The sequence below is a fragment of the Phodopus roborovskii genome, unplaced genomic scaffold, assembly GCF_943737965.1.
Source record: "Phodopus roborovskii unplaced genomic scaffold, PHOROB, whole genome shotgun sequence".
NCBI classification, from domain to species: Eukaryota; Metazoa; Chordata; class Mammalia; order Rodentia; family Cricetidae; genus Phodopus; species Phodopus roborovskii.
The window spans coordinates 29,152,568-29,170,022 of NW_026126433.1; the positions used below are offsets into that span (position 1 = coordinate 29,152,568).

General features: G+C 42.3%; 1 protein-coding gene across 1 annotated transcript in view; it reads left to right on the plus strand.

Moving 5' to 3' along the window:
- The first annotated feature begins 557 nt into the window (after positions 1-557).
- Positions 558-17,455, plus strand: part of Sec16b (SEC16 homolog B, endoplasmic reticulum export factor) — a 37,260-nt gene continuing 20,362 nt past the window's right edge. The window contains exons 1-11 of the mRNA XM_051186056.1: positions 558-933; positions 1,401-1,513; positions 2,064-2,184; positions 2,928-3,024; positions 4,090-4,234; positions 4,834-4,985; positions 5,313-5,374; positions 6,558-6,693; positions 7,175-7,405; positions 11,646-11,743; positions 13,961-14,042. Of these exons, the coding sequence (XP_051042013.1) occupies positions 614-933; positions 1,401-1,513; positions 2,064-2,184; positions 2,928-3,024; positions 4,090-4,234; positions 4,834-4,985; positions 5,313-5,374; positions 6,558-6,693; positions 7,175-7,405; positions 11,646-11,743; positions 13,961-14,042 (1,557 nt within the window). The 5' untranslated portion in view covers positions 558-613. The remainder of the gene's footprint in view (positions 934-1,400; positions 1,514-2,063; positions 2,185-2,927; positions 3,025-4,089; positions 4,235-4,833; positions 4,986-5,312; positions 5,375-6,557; positions 6,694-7,174; positions 7,406-11,645; positions 11,744-13,960; positions 14,043-17,455) is intronic.

Genomic DNA, 17,455 nt, shown 5'->3' on the forward strand with positions numbered 1-17,455 from the left:
GCGTACTGGTATCCTGCCTCCCATGCCACCTACATCTGTTGTTCCATATGTACTTTCTTAATTTTTCAGTCAGCATAAATCTAATTGTTTAGCCTGCTATTTATTTAATCTATCTGTTTGAGACTTTTTTTTTCATATTCCTCTATGTTGCTGCTCATATGGTTTGTTTTAGACAATTTTGAGAACTAAAGTTGCTCTTTTCACTAAATCTAATCAACTACCATTTTGGATAAAGGCTTAAAAGGCTGTGAGTGTGTGTGTGTGTGTGTGTGTAGGCCAGAGGTTGACCTTGAGTCTCATTCCTCAGGAGCCATATACCTTGTTTCTTGAGACAAGACCTTTCCTTGGGACCCAGTATTCAGTGTCTGGGCTCAGTTGGCTGTCTGGTGAGCCCCAGGGATCTTCCTGTTTCTACATGTCCAGCACTGGTCTTACAAGTGTGCATGATCACATCTGTCTGGCTTTTATGTAACTGCTCAGGATCAAGTTTTCATGACTGAGCTGTGTATGTCCCAGCTCTCCAGAATGATGATTTGTTTTCTTTTTGTGTACAGGAAATTAAAATCACGACATAATATTCTCAAGACCCAAGAAGAAAATCAAAGAGTCAGAGATGGAACCTTGGGTTCCCCACTGGTCTTCTCAGCCACAAGGGAGGCCCATGGCACCATCAAAGGATGCAAACCGAGGGCTTCAGAGTGGACATTATAGACCCCGTCCTCACCCTCAGTACAGTGGAGATAAGTACCAATGGCAGGATGCCCAAAGGATCCCAAAGCTACAGCAGGACCCCAGGGTGCAAGACCCCAGGGCACAGGATCCCAGGGCTGACCACCAACAGGTCCACTATGTACCCAGGCCTGGGGGATGGTCTCAGCCTGTGTCTGGAGCAGATTACTTGGATGGATCTTATACTAATCAGATGTACTCAAGGTATGACTTCTAGAACTGCAAAGGACCTATCCCTCTTGAGTACCTATGAATAGATGATTAATTGTTCTTGTTTCTTGTTCATTTCCTTCTTCCTCCCTGTCCCCATCTCCATTTCGTAGGATTTGTTACATAGAACAGGTTATTCTTAAACTTAGGATCTTCCTGCCTCACAGAAGCCTCTCACGTGCACTGCTCTTCCTTTTCACACACACACACACACACACACACACACACACACACACACACACACACACACAAAGAGAGCTTTATTATAAAAGCTCCAGTCTTCTTGTGAAGCAAAGGCACTCCCTGTTCTGCTTCTGGACTTTCTGACCTAATGTGAATCAGGCAGGTTGTGAACTGGGCCGTTGTTTTGCCTTCTGAAGTTGTGTGGTTCATTCAGTCTTCCTTTGGTTCCTCCCTTTACCACCATTGATGGATGACTGGCCGTCTTTGGGATATCTCAGGCCTGGCTATGAGGACCCCTATCAGAGGTACCACACTCCAACACCTAGGGAAGAGTATGCTTATGGAAATTATTACTACAAAGGACATCCACAGATGATGCAAGAAGAAAGAGGTATGTGGTAATCTTCCGAGCCTTTGGGGACCAGAGATGCATGGGTGGCCTACTGCCAGGGTCAGAGAGCACTGGTTCTCTGTTTGGAGGCCTTGCCCTTTAATAATGCTGGGACTACCCTTATGTTATGAGTTCTGTGGATAGTGTGTACCTTTATCCACAGCTTTCTCTTATTCCATTTTGAAGCAAAGGTTGTATTTACTGATTAAGTAACAGTAAGGTCAGCTCTTAAGTTTATCTGGTATGCTGAGCTATAATATGAGTGCAACAATCACTTCATCCTGGGAACAGCAGATCCACACTAAGGAGAGTTCCATACCCTATACCCTCACATAATAGGGCATTGTATTGTATGCAAATACATAAAGCCATGCACTCTGGTTTGGAGCATATTGGTGAGTCAGTTCATCAGTTGACTCAATTTGGTAAATATGTTTTTGTATTTACTGTATTGTAATACCTCAGCTTCACAGCTCCCTAGTATCTTTCTAAAAGGCCTTTCGGGAGCAGCAAGTGACCTGTCTTCATTTTGCTTTCTCTGAGGGTGCAGTGGCAAGGCAAGGGAGTCCTTATATCTGGAATGAAGATTATGGAGACCAAAAGTACTTCAACGAGCATCATCGTGAAAAGCACAATAGTCCATTTGGAACAAATAGAGAGACCCAATTCCAGTAAGTGAAAGGACAAGTCACACTGACTATATTTAGTTAGATTCTGTTAGGACAATCTTAGGGCTTCTGGTAGTGGTACCTGACCTATGGAACACAGTCTGTTTTTGTTCCAGCAACAGGGACATGAGGATAATCCAAGGTGGCCCAGACCAACTGTTAGCATCTTCCTGGGAAGAGAGTGCTCCCTCCTTCTCCTTCTCCTCCTCTTCTTTTATCTGAGAGCTGCTGCCCATTCAGGACTAGTCTACATCCTATACAATTATGCTATACAATTACTTGTGGCCCATCTAAAAGCCAGATCCTATATTGGCCTTAGAAACAATGTGGTCTTGCAATAATTTTATGGCTGGGGCCTTATGGGGCTGGGGTGCTTCTCTGTTCCCTCTCCGTGGTCCTGAGCATGGAACACCTTCCTGGCATAAGACCCAGCAGGGAGGAGTCATAACTGAAGCATTTGTCCTGGTGCCCTTAGCCTTGAAATTCATCAGTGACTGACTTAAGCTCTTGCAGGAGAGCAGGCTGTAGCGACCAGCCATTCTCTGCAATGTCTGGGCCACTTCTAATAACACAAACACTCCATCTTTCTAACACATAGAGGAGGGGAAAGAAGGAAATGCTTCTTGCTATAGCACTGAAACTGGCCTGACACCTGCCCACACTTAGCACCAGGCCAGTCCCCAGCGAAGAGTATTGCAGCCTTGATGGCTTACCCAGGACGTCTCAACACTACTGTCATTTTGCAGTAGCAGCAAGAATCCGTATGAAGACAGCCTTGCTTCTACCTCTGGACAGGAGCAGCCTGGGGAGTTCTTTCCAGAGAGTGAGGCCCAGAAACAAAAGGTAACCTAAAGTGACGGGGGCTGGAGGCCTGTGGCCATGCATTAAGCTGTTGCTAGTGGCAGGCAGTGGTGGGGTGGGGGTTCTGCAGCTGACAGCAGAGTCTCTACTCACACCATTTCCCCTGCCTTCCCACTTCAGTCTTACCAGTCCAAGGCCCTGATCTGACCTATTCCTGTTTTGTCAAGTGGGCAGGCTTAATTCACCATGAGGGGCTTGGAAAGAGAAGGGGCTACGTCTGTGACTTCTAGAGGTTCAGGAAGTAAAAAAATTGTTAGAATCTTTTAATTTAGGTTCAATAGGCAACCTTGAAATCTTTCCTGACTCTTCAATGTCTTTTCTCTAAAGTCCTAATTCATGTGCCATCTAGGTCACAAAATAGAGCTCTAAGTAGTATTGAGATAAATATTTTATTGTAAGATAATTTTAGACTTATGGACAAGTTGCAAAAATATTGTACAAATGAGCTCTTAATTTTTGGCAGTCTCTGGTTAGTTTTTTTCTCCCTGATTAGGTCTGTGTGATTTTTTTTGTTGTTGTTGTAAACAATTATTTTCTGTACCTAGTACTTACTAGGATAGGGCATAGGTGACTGATTCTAAAACCCCAATGTGAGAACAGCACTTTATAGTCTACAAAGAACCTTTGAATCCACGGTTTTATACTTCTCTCCTGGAATGTAAATTCCTGTATATTTGTTTGCAGGAAATGTATGTTATCCAGAGTGTACATGTGTTCACAAAACAGCTGGTGTATTACCAAGGAATGTATATTGGACACATATCCCAAATTTATATTGCAGATGAAGATATTGAGCTTGGAAATCCCAACTCACCTGTTTAAGGTCATGGCAGCAGAAACTGAATTGAGTTCTAAGTCACTTGACCCCACTGGGCTATACTCAATGGGATGATTCTATCCATTTTCAATGAATCCACATCCACTGTGTTTAGTGAAAACTTTGAGTTTTATTTCTATGAAGGAAGAAATGTGAGACATGGAAGGACAAGCTCTCTGGAATTCCTTCCTAGATAATTTCATTGTTTTTCTTTCTTTTTTTCCCCCTAGCCATCACTGACCAGCAGGTCCAACCTTCTCCAACAGCATGAGTCTGGCCTCAGCTCTAGCAGCTATGAGCTCAGTCAGTACATGGCAGATGTCCCAGAGCAGTATTCACCTATGGTATCATCAGTATGGAGACCTATTCAGGCTGGTGGGTACCAAGTGGCCATGGGAGCTGGTTGATTCCAAGAAGGAAAGGTTGTGTCATGTGGGAAAGTCACCCTTCTGTTCTTCCAGGAATGGGTCTTTGTTCACCTTATTAGTTTATACATGTCTTCTAGGTGGAGGAGTCAACTTTGGATCCCTCTCCCTCATTTTTCTAGTAATGGGAATTGCACCATAGATGGCTCTTAGAAGGGATACTGCTCCTAGGCATCATTATGTTAGTTCAGGAGGCACTTTGGGGTGCTTTTAATAAAGCAACAGGTGAGGAACCAGAGAGGATTGAGTGAAGACAGTAGTCTGGAGGTTTGCCACATGGATAGGAACCCAGGCAATGAAGGCTGCCCTGCCTGCCATCTTTGAGAATCTGAGATGAGTGTATTATCATTTGGACCAAATGATAAAAATCCTTGCATTATCACCTGACGTATTCTTAGAGGTTTAAATCAGAGTAGAGCATCACCTTTTCCAAGTATCCCATGCAGCATCTCATCTTGGCTCAGGTGGACTTTGTATCCATGATGTCTTTTCTTAACCAAAGAGCAGTGAAAGTAAACCTAACAATGTCCACTTGTGTCTGTTGGCCAGATGATACTTCAACAACTGTTCCCAAGGCACCCACAAAGTTTTATGTTCCCCATGTGTCTGTGAGTTTTGGGCCAGGAGGCCAGCTAGTATGTGTAACTCCCAACTCTCCTGCTGATGGACAAACTGCCCTGGTTGAAGTACACAGCATGGAGGTAATAAAGATCTTGGGCCTTTTGGGGTGCAAATATTCTTCTCAACCCAATTGCTCTCCCCAGGTCTCTACTTTCCTGGAGGCTGGGCATCTCCTGGGGGTGAGGGTGGGGAATTGAGTTACACATGCTCTTGATTGTGGTAGGAATGGGTGGGCTTTTCTTAGAAAATATACTAGACTTACATTTTCCCTGAGATGCTAGTGGCTCATTTTCAACAGGATAACTATCTCCTCAAGGAACTGAGCCACACCCAGGACCACAGCCCTGGATCTGATACTGGGTATTGGGTGGATGAGTCTTGGGGACCTAATTTCTTTTCTGCTCCAGGTTATCCTTAATGATTCTGAGGATCAAGAGGAGATGAGAGGTTTCCCAGGTCCCCTCATAAGGTAAAGTACTGCAAGCGCTATTAAGGGTCAGTGTGTGTGTGTGTGTGTGTGTGTGTGTGTGTGTGTGTATGAACACATGTGAAAGTCATGCACACACATGCAGGAGTCAGAAGAAGGCATTACTTATTTTCCTCTTTTGCTCTCTCATTGTCCTCCTTCTCTCTCAGGTTTTGAGAGAGGGGCTCTCTCTGAAGCTGAAGCTTGACATTTTGGCTAATCTGTCTGGCCAGTCAACTCACAGGAGATACCTGTCTCCCAAACTCTGTTGATACAGGCACATGTATTCACATATTTGTCTTTTATGTGGGTGCTCCAGATTTGAACTCATGTCCTCTTGCTTTTTCATAGCATTTGCTCTTACCCATGGAGCTATATTCCCCAACTCTTAAATAAAGATGTTTGAAAGCTGGGGCATCTTCCTGCCCAGATCTTGGGTTCTGTGGAAGAAACTGTCTTGTTTGGAATAGATTTCTCTATGCCAGTAGAGAGAAAAAGAGGTTGCTCAAGTAATTTTGACAAGCCGTTTCATATTTGAAGGGCATAAAGAAAAGTTAGCTTAATAAGCTGGACATTTAAAAACAATTCCATTTCATAGAGCTAACCTGCCAGTAAGCTTTAATGTCCTATGTACTTGATAGGTATTAGTTTGGAAACGGAACCTAGCTTGGGAAAACATTCCTGAAACTGCTTTCTTGAGCGGTAACCCAGCTTTCCAGTTCTCTGACATTGTGAACGTCTGCCCTCTGCAGGAATGAACTGGAACTACTTTAGTATTTCCAGCCACATTTCTGCTATTCAGTGGCCTTTAGTTGTGGTGAGTCCTGGGAGGGTGTCAGAAGGGAAGACACTGAGGTTCAGAGGGATGAGATATTTGTATAAACTGAGAGGGGGTAGGACGGACATAAACCAGTCTTGTCTAATTTTAAACAGAACCCTTACATCCATTCTGAGAAGTCACTTAAGGTCTCTGGGTTTCATTGTCCTGACAGTTAGAAGGATGCATACAGAGAATCTCTGAAAGTCCTTCCTGTTCTGTAGGGAAAACACAATGTTGTGGTTCTAGACTTCCAGGCCTGGATTATCAGGCTCCTGCCACATAAACTAGCTCACTGTACAGGGAGCCTGGGGCCTTAAACAGGGACAATCGGTCTGCTCAGGTCTTGCTTCCCGAATCACCCCACAGGGAGGACATACACAAGGTGGATATCATGACATTTTGCCAGCAGAAATCAGCTCAGTGTCTCAAATCTGAGACACCAGGGAGCAGGGACTCAGCTCTACTTTGGCAACTGCTGGTTCTCCTTTGTCGACAGAATGGGGTGAGTCACTGCTTTGCGTGATATAGGGGACAGAGGGAGGCCTGACTGAAGTTTCAGTCTTCATGGGAGTTGGTGTGTGGCACAATTATAAAAGGCAGTCTCTAAGTGGGGCCGTTGCCCAGAGGGGAAGTGCTGATGGGATGCCAGCGCCAACGTGCCAATGCTGACCTCTCCTGGAGAGCACCTCCCCACTGGTTGGGGTTTCTTGTACAAACCCTGGATTGTTGCACCAGTCAGATAATACACCTATGGAATTGTGAATCGTTCCAGGGAGCTTTGCGGCTGCCGAGAGGCAGAGAGTAACCGCCTTAATGAAGCTGATGTTTGAAATTCAGTCATTCACAAAAAGTTCATGGTACATTTGCATGACTGCCTCAGGAAGCTGGCAGAGGCCCTGCTTGCTGGCTTCCTTCTTCAGCCTGGGGGTCCAGCCTAGGGGCCAATAGGATCATCCCCCAGGATGACTCTCTTTACCTTTCAGTCCATGGTGGGGTCTGACATTGCTGAGCTGCTGATGCAGGACTGCAGGAAGTTGGAGAAGTACAAGAGGCAGCCTCCAGTGGCTAACCTCATCAACCTGACTGACGAGGACTGGCCGGTGCCGAGCTCCGGGACTCGCAATCTGCTCACTGGGGAGATTCCCCCCAGTGTGGAGACGCCAGCACAGATCGTGGAGAAATTTACCAGGCTGCTCTACTATGGAAGGAAGAAGGTGAGAAAGCTTTCCTCTTAGATTTCCTTCGGATGAGAGACCACCACCCATTGCCCCATCTCCCCCTCCTCTAATGATACGGCTAGAACATAACTTCTTTTAGAGCTCATGTGAAAGTTACAGTGAGAAAAAAAATACATAGGCGCTTGCCATTCACATCTGCAGTGTTCATGTTGTCCTACTGTTAAAAGACAGTATCTGTTCACATTTTATATAGTTACTCCTAGCATTTCCCCATTAAAAGTCGGTTTAAGTCATATAGGAGAGCTGGGCATGGAGGTGTACATATTTGGCTGAGGTAGCCAAGACTATGAATAGGAGGCCAGCTTAAAGTGTAAAGGGAGACCGTGTCTCAAAATAAGTAAATGCATATATAATTGTTTATTTTTTGTACATTTAATTCATATGGTAAAATACCCTAATAACATTAAGTATGTTCGAATAGTACAATTTTAATATTTTTGTTGTGCTAAGAATTCAACTCAGTGCCTTGTACCTTCCTGACAATTGTTTTACAAACAAACAAACAAACAAACAAACAAACATTCTAGGGGTGGAGAGATGCTTCATGTTAACTGTTCTTTTAGAGGACTGGAATTCAGTTCCAAGCACCCATGTTGGGCAGCACACAATAACCTATAACTCCAGTTCCATGGGGATCCAACACCTCTGCCCTAAGTGGGCACCCAAAGTCATGGGAATGAACCCCCTCCTATACACATAATTTAATAATAATGAAATTAAATGGACTATTTTTGGGCACTAAGATAATTCACAATTTTGTTATTGCAAATTATGCAATTGCACATTTCACTAGGAATTAATAGATATACAACAACGTAGTTTATGGAGAGATTGTTTATGAATAATATCCCTGCCACTGGATCTCAGGCATTCCTACCAACTCTGAATGCTTTCATGCAATGGGTGGAGAGGGTTGCCTTATTTAATTTTAAGTTGTGCTCATGCTTTATAAAAGTCATAAAGTAAATCTGAAATTAGAGTTCTCATGATCCATCTACCTCCCAATAGCTGGGGACCAATCCTTCAACACATAGGTCTTTTGTGGGGAATGCTTCTTACCCAAGCCAGAACATCACTGTCATTTTGTGCCCATATATATATATATATAATGTTCTTGCAGCAAAAGTGTTGGGACAAAAGGGTATGTGGTTTATAATTTTGATAGATATTGAAAAATTGCTTCTTTAGATGTATCAACTAGCCCCATGAGCAAGGGTGAAACCATTACTGTGCATCCTCATTGAAGCCCCTTCACACTTGTGATCTGTGCTGATCAGAGAGGTGGCGATACAATTCAGTACATACATTTGAACTTCTATTATTATTAGCTCTTCACCTGTGACAATATGTGCTTTCCCATCATTTTGTGTAAAGTCTTTTATCAGCTCATGCTGAATTGCTTGTGCTCTTTCAATCCTTAAGATGATCAGTTCTAATCTACAAATCTTCCTTTTTGGGGTTTATATCATATTTAGTTAGCTTTCCCCATTTTCGAATTAATTTATAAAGGTGAAGTTGAGTTACTTCCGTGACTTTGACATTTTAAAAGATTTTTTTTTAATGTATGTGTATGTGTGAGTGCCCACATGTATGTATGTATGCCATGGCACTTAGGCCTGGTGCCTAAGAAGGCCAGAAGAGAGTGTCAGATCTCTGGAACTGGAGTTACTGGTGGTTGTGAGCCACCATGTGAGTGTTCGGAATTGAACTCAGGTCCCCTTAAGAGCAGCAAGAGCTCTTAACTGCTGAGCCATCTCTCCAGCCCCTATTTTGAAATTTTAATATTTTATCTCTTGAGTTTTAAAAACACAATGATTTCTTTTATGCAAGCACTTAACTTGATAACTCAAAAACAAGTGGTATCAAATTACAGCCATTTTCTATACAGTCATTATCTAGCAGGGAATTGTGGTTTTCCCTCTGATCCATTTATTCCATTAAAACAAAGCAAAAAACCAAACCAAACCAAACCAAGAAAAACCTATCCTATCTGCAGCACTACTTCTCACCCAGTGAGGCACACAGAGATAAATCAGTCTTGAACTTTTCCTTCAAGAAAAATGAACAGTATTTATAATAACAACACAGAGATTAAAAAATTATTTTTCACCTGTCGAGTACTAGCTCAATATCTTCTATGCATTATCTGATTTATCTCTATAGAAACCTGTGTGTTAGGTTCTATTTTTGTTTTACAAATTTATAGGTTGGGAAGTGAGATTTAGATGTAGGGCTTGGATCTGGGTGCGTGAGCCTGAACACGGGCTTCCGAGTCCCTCACCACACTGAGTGATAGATGTGGGTGAGCACTAGATGGAGCAGTTGGGGGAGGGGGCTGTGGGATGATGAATGAGGAGTGGGTATCAAGATATCTTTATTCATATTTGACTCAGGTATTAGTTCTGGAATTTAATAATCTTGACAACTTTGATAAAAGTTTTCAAGTTATTATTCATAAATTATATTTTTGGGATGGGCAGAATTTTGAGTCAACTGATAATTCTCAACCAATCCATTGGTCATTTCTTTTAAAAACAAATGAAAATAATTATGAAATAGTTAAAGCATGATAAAAAGTAAGTTGTCCTAATGCCATTTTTGTCTTTACTTGCCCTGGACCTGAGGGTCCATTTGTTAATTGTGACTATTAAATTTGCCCCTTCTATCCAGTAAGATTACATGGAGCTATGTTGGGATAATAATGATATTATATGGAGGTAGAATTACTGCTTTAGTGACTGACTTCCTGCCAGAAGAAATCATGTGTATTTTCCTACCAATAAGTGGGTTTTTTTTTTTGTTTTTTTTTTTTTTTTTTTTTTTGTGCATGTTTTCTCTGTGTAACAGCCCTAACTTTCCTGGAACTTACTTTGTAGGCCAGGCTAGTCTCAAATGATATCTGTCTGCCTCTGCTTCCTGACTGCTGGGATTAAAGTTGTGTGCCACCACTGCCCAGCTACCAAGGAAGTTATTAATACCAGTTCAAAAACCTCAACTATAAGCTGATTCAAAAAAGCAAATATGTGTGTGTATTTTAAAGTTTGTAACTTTAGCTCATCTTACTCAATGGCACAACCAATGCATCCTGAGATAGCATCTGAGAGTTAACAAACAGCTTTGCTAGCTCCCGTGTACTTAAGCATGGCAGCTGTTTATCACATTCCATTAGAGTACACAAATAATCCAGTAGGTTAAACTTCCTCCATGATATCAGACTCAGGATGCTGTGGCCATCACCACCGTCAGTTACAATTTCCAAGATTCCCCAGGAGTCCTTTTCATTGCAGCTACCTGATGGGGTGAGGCATATTAGGTATAAGTGTGGATGATTTTATGGCACCGTTATTCCCATACCATGGGAATACTCAGAAGGCAGTGAGGTGGCAAATATCCAGCTTTGTGCCTAGGAAGGAAGATGTCACCTCTGCCACAGCTGTTAAAAAGTTGGGTACTCTTCTTTATATAGGGCCACAGCAATACATTTTTGCTACTCATCTTTTGAGACTCGGTCTTTGGAGTGAACTCTTTGCCTCATTTTTGGTAGTTAGGTTCTGAGAAGTATTTTACAGCTTATGCTAAAGAGATGAGGCTACTCGGTGATCATTTTTGAGGAGAAGCTAATGCAGTGTCCTAATGGATGATGGTTGGAGGAGTGGACAAGTTCAGAGAATAGTACTATGCTGAGTGAAACCCCTGCTCCTGATGGGAGATGTCATTCTGTAAATATGTTTCTCTTATTGGTTAATGAATAAAGAACTGTTGGCCAGTAGGAAAGGAAGACAGGAGGGACTAGAAGACAAGGAGGAAATAGGAAGTAGTAGGGAGGAGTCAGCATGTAGAGACAGGAGAGAGTGAACGCCAGCCCTACGCTCTGGTAAGATTAGACCACGTGGAAATACTTAGATTAATAGAAATGGGTTAATAATTAAGACAGAGCTAGACGATAAGAAACTAGTAATTGGCCAACAGCATATCTAATACAGAGTTAGTCTCGGTGTGTTATTTGGGGCAGGTGTGGTGGTGGGACCAGACCGGTGGGGAGAGGGGATAAAATCTACTAGTAACATGCTTCCAATCCCCCTTCTTCATATTTTAGGTTTCTCTGGGATGTTGTGTTGCTTGGAGTAAAAAAAAAAATGCCTATATATGGAAATTTGTTGTTTTTATTGGAGGAAGATGGGCAAGGTACAATTATGTGTTATGCTTCACTTTTCAGGAAGCCTTGGAATGGGCTATGAAGAACCACTTATGGGGCCATGCTTTGTTCCTAGCCAGTAAGATGGACCCAAGGACTTATAATTGGGTCATGAGTGGGTAAGTCTAGCTTTCAAAGACCAGAAGAGAAGATAAATCTTCCTTCCAGAGGTGATGTGTATGTGTGCATGCATGTGCTCATGTGTATGTATAGGGAAGAAGTGAAAATGCATTGAGAAGTTCCACACACAGCTGCCCAAGTACTCTTGCTGAGAAGGGAGTAGCAATTTTTATTTCCTGATTCTCCTCCTCTCTTCCCTTTACTCTCCTCCCCTCCTCTCCCCCTCCCTTCCTCCCCTCCTTTCCCCTCTCTTCTTTTCTTTGTTCGCATTCTCCTTTCCTCAGCCTCCCAGTACCGGGATTATAAGCATGCTACCTTCATGCTCACTTCTCAAGATTCTTCATTTTTTAAACATTTTATTTATTATATGTCTTTATGAGCCATGGAGTATGTGTGGAGGTCAGAGAACAATTTTGTGGGAGTCAGTTCTCGTCTTCCATCGTGTAGATCCAGGGCATCTAAACTTCTATTATCAAACTTGGCTGTGAGTGGCTTTAGCTGCTAAGCAATCTCACTGGCCCTGGATTCTTATAACTTTGGCCAAGAAGCATTCTTTAAACCTATTTAAATAGAATGAAACATTTTGACAAAATTCCCTGGGCAAGAGGTTCTGAGAATTCAGAATATTCTATACCATAGTTGTCCTCTTTGGGAGGGGCTGGTTTAGACCATTCCATTAGGAAGGAAGGGTGAGGATCAGTTAAATGGGCCTGGTGGAGCCTGGAGGATTTTAAAAAGTGTCCAGGGCTTGGCCTTGTACTGAGGCTGTGGCTTCTGAGGGGCAGGTAGGGAAATGAGCTGGTAGAACCATGAGCCATGGTATAACAGGCTTTAATTGGGCTGGGAATGTCGAGAGAAGGGGCATACTTAGTAAAGAATCGCAGCTGACAGTGAACCAAGTACCTTGATAGACCAGGGAGAATGACCAAGCCAACTGAGGCAGGGACAGGATCAAAGCTCACAGCCTGGAGTAACTGAGGGGAAGTATAGTAGTGGGCAATCAGTGTGAAGAGGAGGTGTTGGGACTATGAGGATATTGTAGAAGAGTTTCCAACTGAGTCCTCCACACCCTGTGTACATCGTGGGTGGCAGGAGTAAGGGGGAGGCCTCCTGTAGGAGATTTGGGTCAGTGTGTGAGAAAGATGTCACAAGTGCATGTTTAACCTTCTAGGGCTGGCTGAGGCTGTGGAGACAACCCTCTTAGCTTAACTTAGGTTGAATTGGCCATGAATTCTTTTGGGCAGAGAGTTGGATGAGGGAGCATACGCTCTGATTTAAGTTCTGTGCTCTTATTGGCTGCCATACTGTCTGGTCTGGTGGTTTGTTCTTCAAGATGGTCTCAGTGAGACTCTTTATTACTTCAACTTCATCTTCCCAGGCACAAGCAATGCCACCTTCTTTCTATTATGGCCCCAGGCTGGAGTGGTGGGCACACTGCTGTCTGTAATGTTGAATGTGCTGAGCTCCCATGGCAAGGGAGCTATTAAGCAAAAGATGGTGATCTGAGGGACAATTTCCCTTTGGGATTTGGAAATGAACACCCCACATCCCCATGTTGTAGCATACATCTCTGCTATAGAGTTTTGCCTTGGGCCATTGATTTTTGATGGGGCCCAGTGAATTGTGAAAAATATCTTTTACTGAATATGCTTAACTCTCAAATCAGCTGTAGAGCTTATTATATCCTTGTTAAGCACATCCCACAGTTTGTCATCAGCAGGATCATTTTTGGTCCCTCTTCCACGCCTCTTTGGTTATTGAAAATGGCTATTTAGTGCTTGTGAGTCAAAGCTCTATAGACCCAGGCTTGAGATGAGCCGGAAAAATGCTTAGTGGTTTGCTGAGGAGGAACTGAGCTAGGGTGGCTGGGGAGGAGGGGCCCATGAAGAAGAGCTTCCAGGCTTACTGCTGGGCTACCCAGAGGACCTGGAAATGTGGGAGGTCAACTCACTGATAGAGCATTAAGAAGTGACTATTCAAGAATTAGGGTACTAGGGTGAAAAAAAAATGTCCTTGAACAACAAAATCTACTGTTGGGACTGTGATATGGTAAAGATGCAGTTGATCATCCCTAAAAGGCCACAAAGGGACAGCAGAGCAGAGAGAGGGCTACTTCCAAAGCAGAAGCTCCTGTCAAGTGGAGTGCCCATGCCTGTGTGCTGGTGATGGGTTCCCTCTGGGCTTGAATTCCCACTGACTCTCCCTTCTTCTCACAGCTTTACCAGTACACTGGCTCTCAACGACCCCCTGCAAACCCTCTTCCAGCTCATGTCGGGAAGGATTCCACAAGCAGCCACGGTACTCCCTGTGACAGGCTTCCTTCTATACCCCAGAGTCTTAAGGGTTGGGAGTGGGCTGTTGGGGACAACTTGGGAATGTGGCAATACCTTTCAAGATGAGGCACTAATGATAGTGTATTGGTGATCCTCAGTGTGCTTGGCCTATATATGATTTGATACATGGTAGCTGATTTCATGCATGGAGACAGGAGTTATTATCTCTGCTTTTGCAATCACAAAAACAGAGGTGCCAAGGTGTAAAATGGTCCAGTTATGGAGGTAGTGAGGGGTGGGGTCATGACTGGCTCAGGTTTGTCTGGCTCCAAAGACCTTACCTCTCCCACAGTGCCTGATTGTACAAGGGCCACTGTTTCTCACAGCAGGGCTGCCCTTAGGTTTCCCCACTGCACATCAGTCCCCCAGAGCTGGACATGTGTGGCTTTGTGCTTTAGGAAATGAATATGGCTGAGGAGAAGGTGGAGACATGCTGGAGAGCATCCCCACTCTTGGGGATTTGATCTTTTTGAGTCAATGTATTCTTTTTTTATGCAATACCTTTACCAGTACATATCTTGGCATTAGCTGTCTAGGTCTTTTTTTTTTTTTTTTTCTGTCAGTACTGCATAGGCTGCCCTTTGAATTTACACATTTGTATCTTAGAATCCAGGAACATTTTCTTGGGTTATATTTTTCTATATTTTTTTAATATTTATTTTGGTGTCATTTCCAGGAATTCCATGTCTATTTTATGTAATATGAACTATATGTAAACATGTGAATTAAAGAAATATATTTATCTCCTTTTTGAAACCCATGATGGCTTCAAACTCAGTGTGTAGCTATCTCCTGTTGCCATCTCACAAGTGTTAGGATTTCAAACATGTCCTATCACATTGGACTTTTTTCCTTAAATTAAAAATATTTTTCTTTCCTTCCTCCATCTTTCCTTTACTTACTCTTGTCTTTCCTCCTCCTCTGTCCTTGCCTCTGTTCTTCATTGTTTTTCTTGGCGTCTCTTGCTCTTGTGTTCTGACATTTTAATCTTTGTTTCTTTACATTTTTCTGATTCCCCACCTGAGCACTTCCTGTTTGGTACCATCTCTTTCCTGAGCTCTTTTACATTTGCTTTATGTTCTTGCTGCATAGAAGTATTATTTAATCACCTCTGCTCCTGCTCAATGCATCACCATTCAACCTCTATTTCTTTGGTGGCCACATCTTATATCTGAAGCTTGAGTTTTATTAGCAATTTGTTTTAATGGAAATTAATTTCACCTTCTTTCCTCCCTCCCTCCCTGCCTGTCTTCCTTCCTTTCTTCCTTTTTCTTCTCTCTCTCTCTCTCTTTTTTTTTTTTGATATTCTTCTTGCTATGGACAATTCTAAGAAAAGCAAAGCAAAGAGAAACAATGCCTTCTGTCCTCCATCATTAAACCACTGGGCTATTTTGGAATATAGGGTGTGCTTCACAATTTAGCTGAATGGAAGTTTCAGCACTGCAATAAAATTGCATCACATCACGAAGCACCTAATGGAGGAAGTGACATAATTAGCTTGTGGTCCATTGGGTCTCAGTGATGAAGTAGAGTTAGCTAATTTTCCCTGCTCTTAGATAAGGGAGCTGAGGCTCCATAGGCCATGTGCAGCATCTTATCTTAGAGTGTGAGAGCTTCCTAGCCCCTCACGTCACATATGAGGCTACCTTTCTGCTACATGGGTGGTGTCATGGAAGAGGCATGTCTACTGAACACAAAGATGTGGGTTTCATTTCAGGTATAAGCTTGACTTTGCTCATTACTGCTAGGCAAACTTGACTGCTACTTTAATACCAATGTTTTTCTCTCTGTGAAGATTTTGATGGCCAACCAATAGAATTATTGTAAAGTTAAAGGGACAAGAATGTCTGAACCTGTCAGCCACCTTGCATGTACATCCTATCAGGGAAATTAGTTAATGAATTCTCTCTCTCTCCTCTCTTCTCTCAGATTTATACTACCCTGTTGCTCCAAACCAGGGAGGAGGATGGCTTTCAAGATTATTTTCTTTTTGTAGAAAGAGTTTCTCTTCTATCATGTTCATAAAGATCCAGCAAGAAGCTGCTTGATTTATATGTTTAAGTGAGAGTAGCAATGTCCTGGGGGTATGTGCTTATTGGCAGGAGAAATGTTTAGCCCAGGGTGTGGTTTATGGTCTAAGCCATTGCTGTAAATTAAAACTGCTATTATTATGATGACTCCTTATTACCACCATTGTGATATACATTGTGCTGTTGAAATGGATAGGGAGCAAGTATCACATGGAGTTGGATAAAACATCCTATATTCCTTGTAATGATTATGAACACTAAATAATTACAAATAGTTCTGTACTCCAAGTGTTAGCAATTACTGTCAATTCTCTTCTCTCTATATATAACAGGGTTGATTTGTTGAGTGTGTGTGTGTCTGTGTGTTTGTAAGTGTACATGTACACATGTGTGCTCATGCCTGTTATGGAATTTATAGAGTGCAAACAAAGTGAAACATGTGTCATGGGAATGTATAGAAATGATGTTCTCCATTCTAGAGATGAGGAAAACAGAGGTTCAGTGAAATTAGACTTGTTGAAGTTCACACTGTTTGTATGAGTCAGGACTTGGGTGGAACCCAGGGCCTGGGTAGAATTCATCACATTATGTTGCTGCTTCGTTGTTTCTTTCCTCCCTGAAGTTCTTCTCTGGAGAGTGTGGCCTGGGGTAGGGTTAAATGTATGCAAGCCAATTAATGTAATACATCACATAAATGGGCTTACAGACAAAAATCACAGGGTCATCTCAATAGACGCAGAAAAAGCTTTTGACAAATTTCATCATGCCTTCATGGTAAACGTTCCAGAGAGTAGGACTAGAGAGAGTATATCTCAACGTAATAAAAGATGCATATGAGAAACTCACAGCTAACATCAATCTGTATGGAGACAGCAATCTATATTTGCAGATGACATTCTACCAGAAAGCTTTTAGAAATGACAAGCTTAGCAATGTGGCAGGATACAGGATCAACTTATACAAATTAGTAACTTTTCTATATACTACCACCAAGCATAAAGGGAAAGAGATCATGGATATGCTTCCATTTATGATAGCTTCAAAGAAAATAAAATATCTTAGAATAAATCTGATAAAGGCGGTGAAGGACTTGTAGAATGAAAACTTTAAATCTATGAAGAAAGAGACAGATTAAAAATGGGAATACATTCCATGTTTATGGATTTACTAGAACCAATACTGTGAAAATGACCAATTTACTAAATGCTATTTACATAGTCATTTCAATCCTTATCAAAATCCCCATCTCATTGTTTATAAAAGTAACAAACACTATCCTAAGATTCACATAAAACACAAAAGACCCTGGAAAGCCAACAAAAACAGACATAAAGACCAATGGAATGCA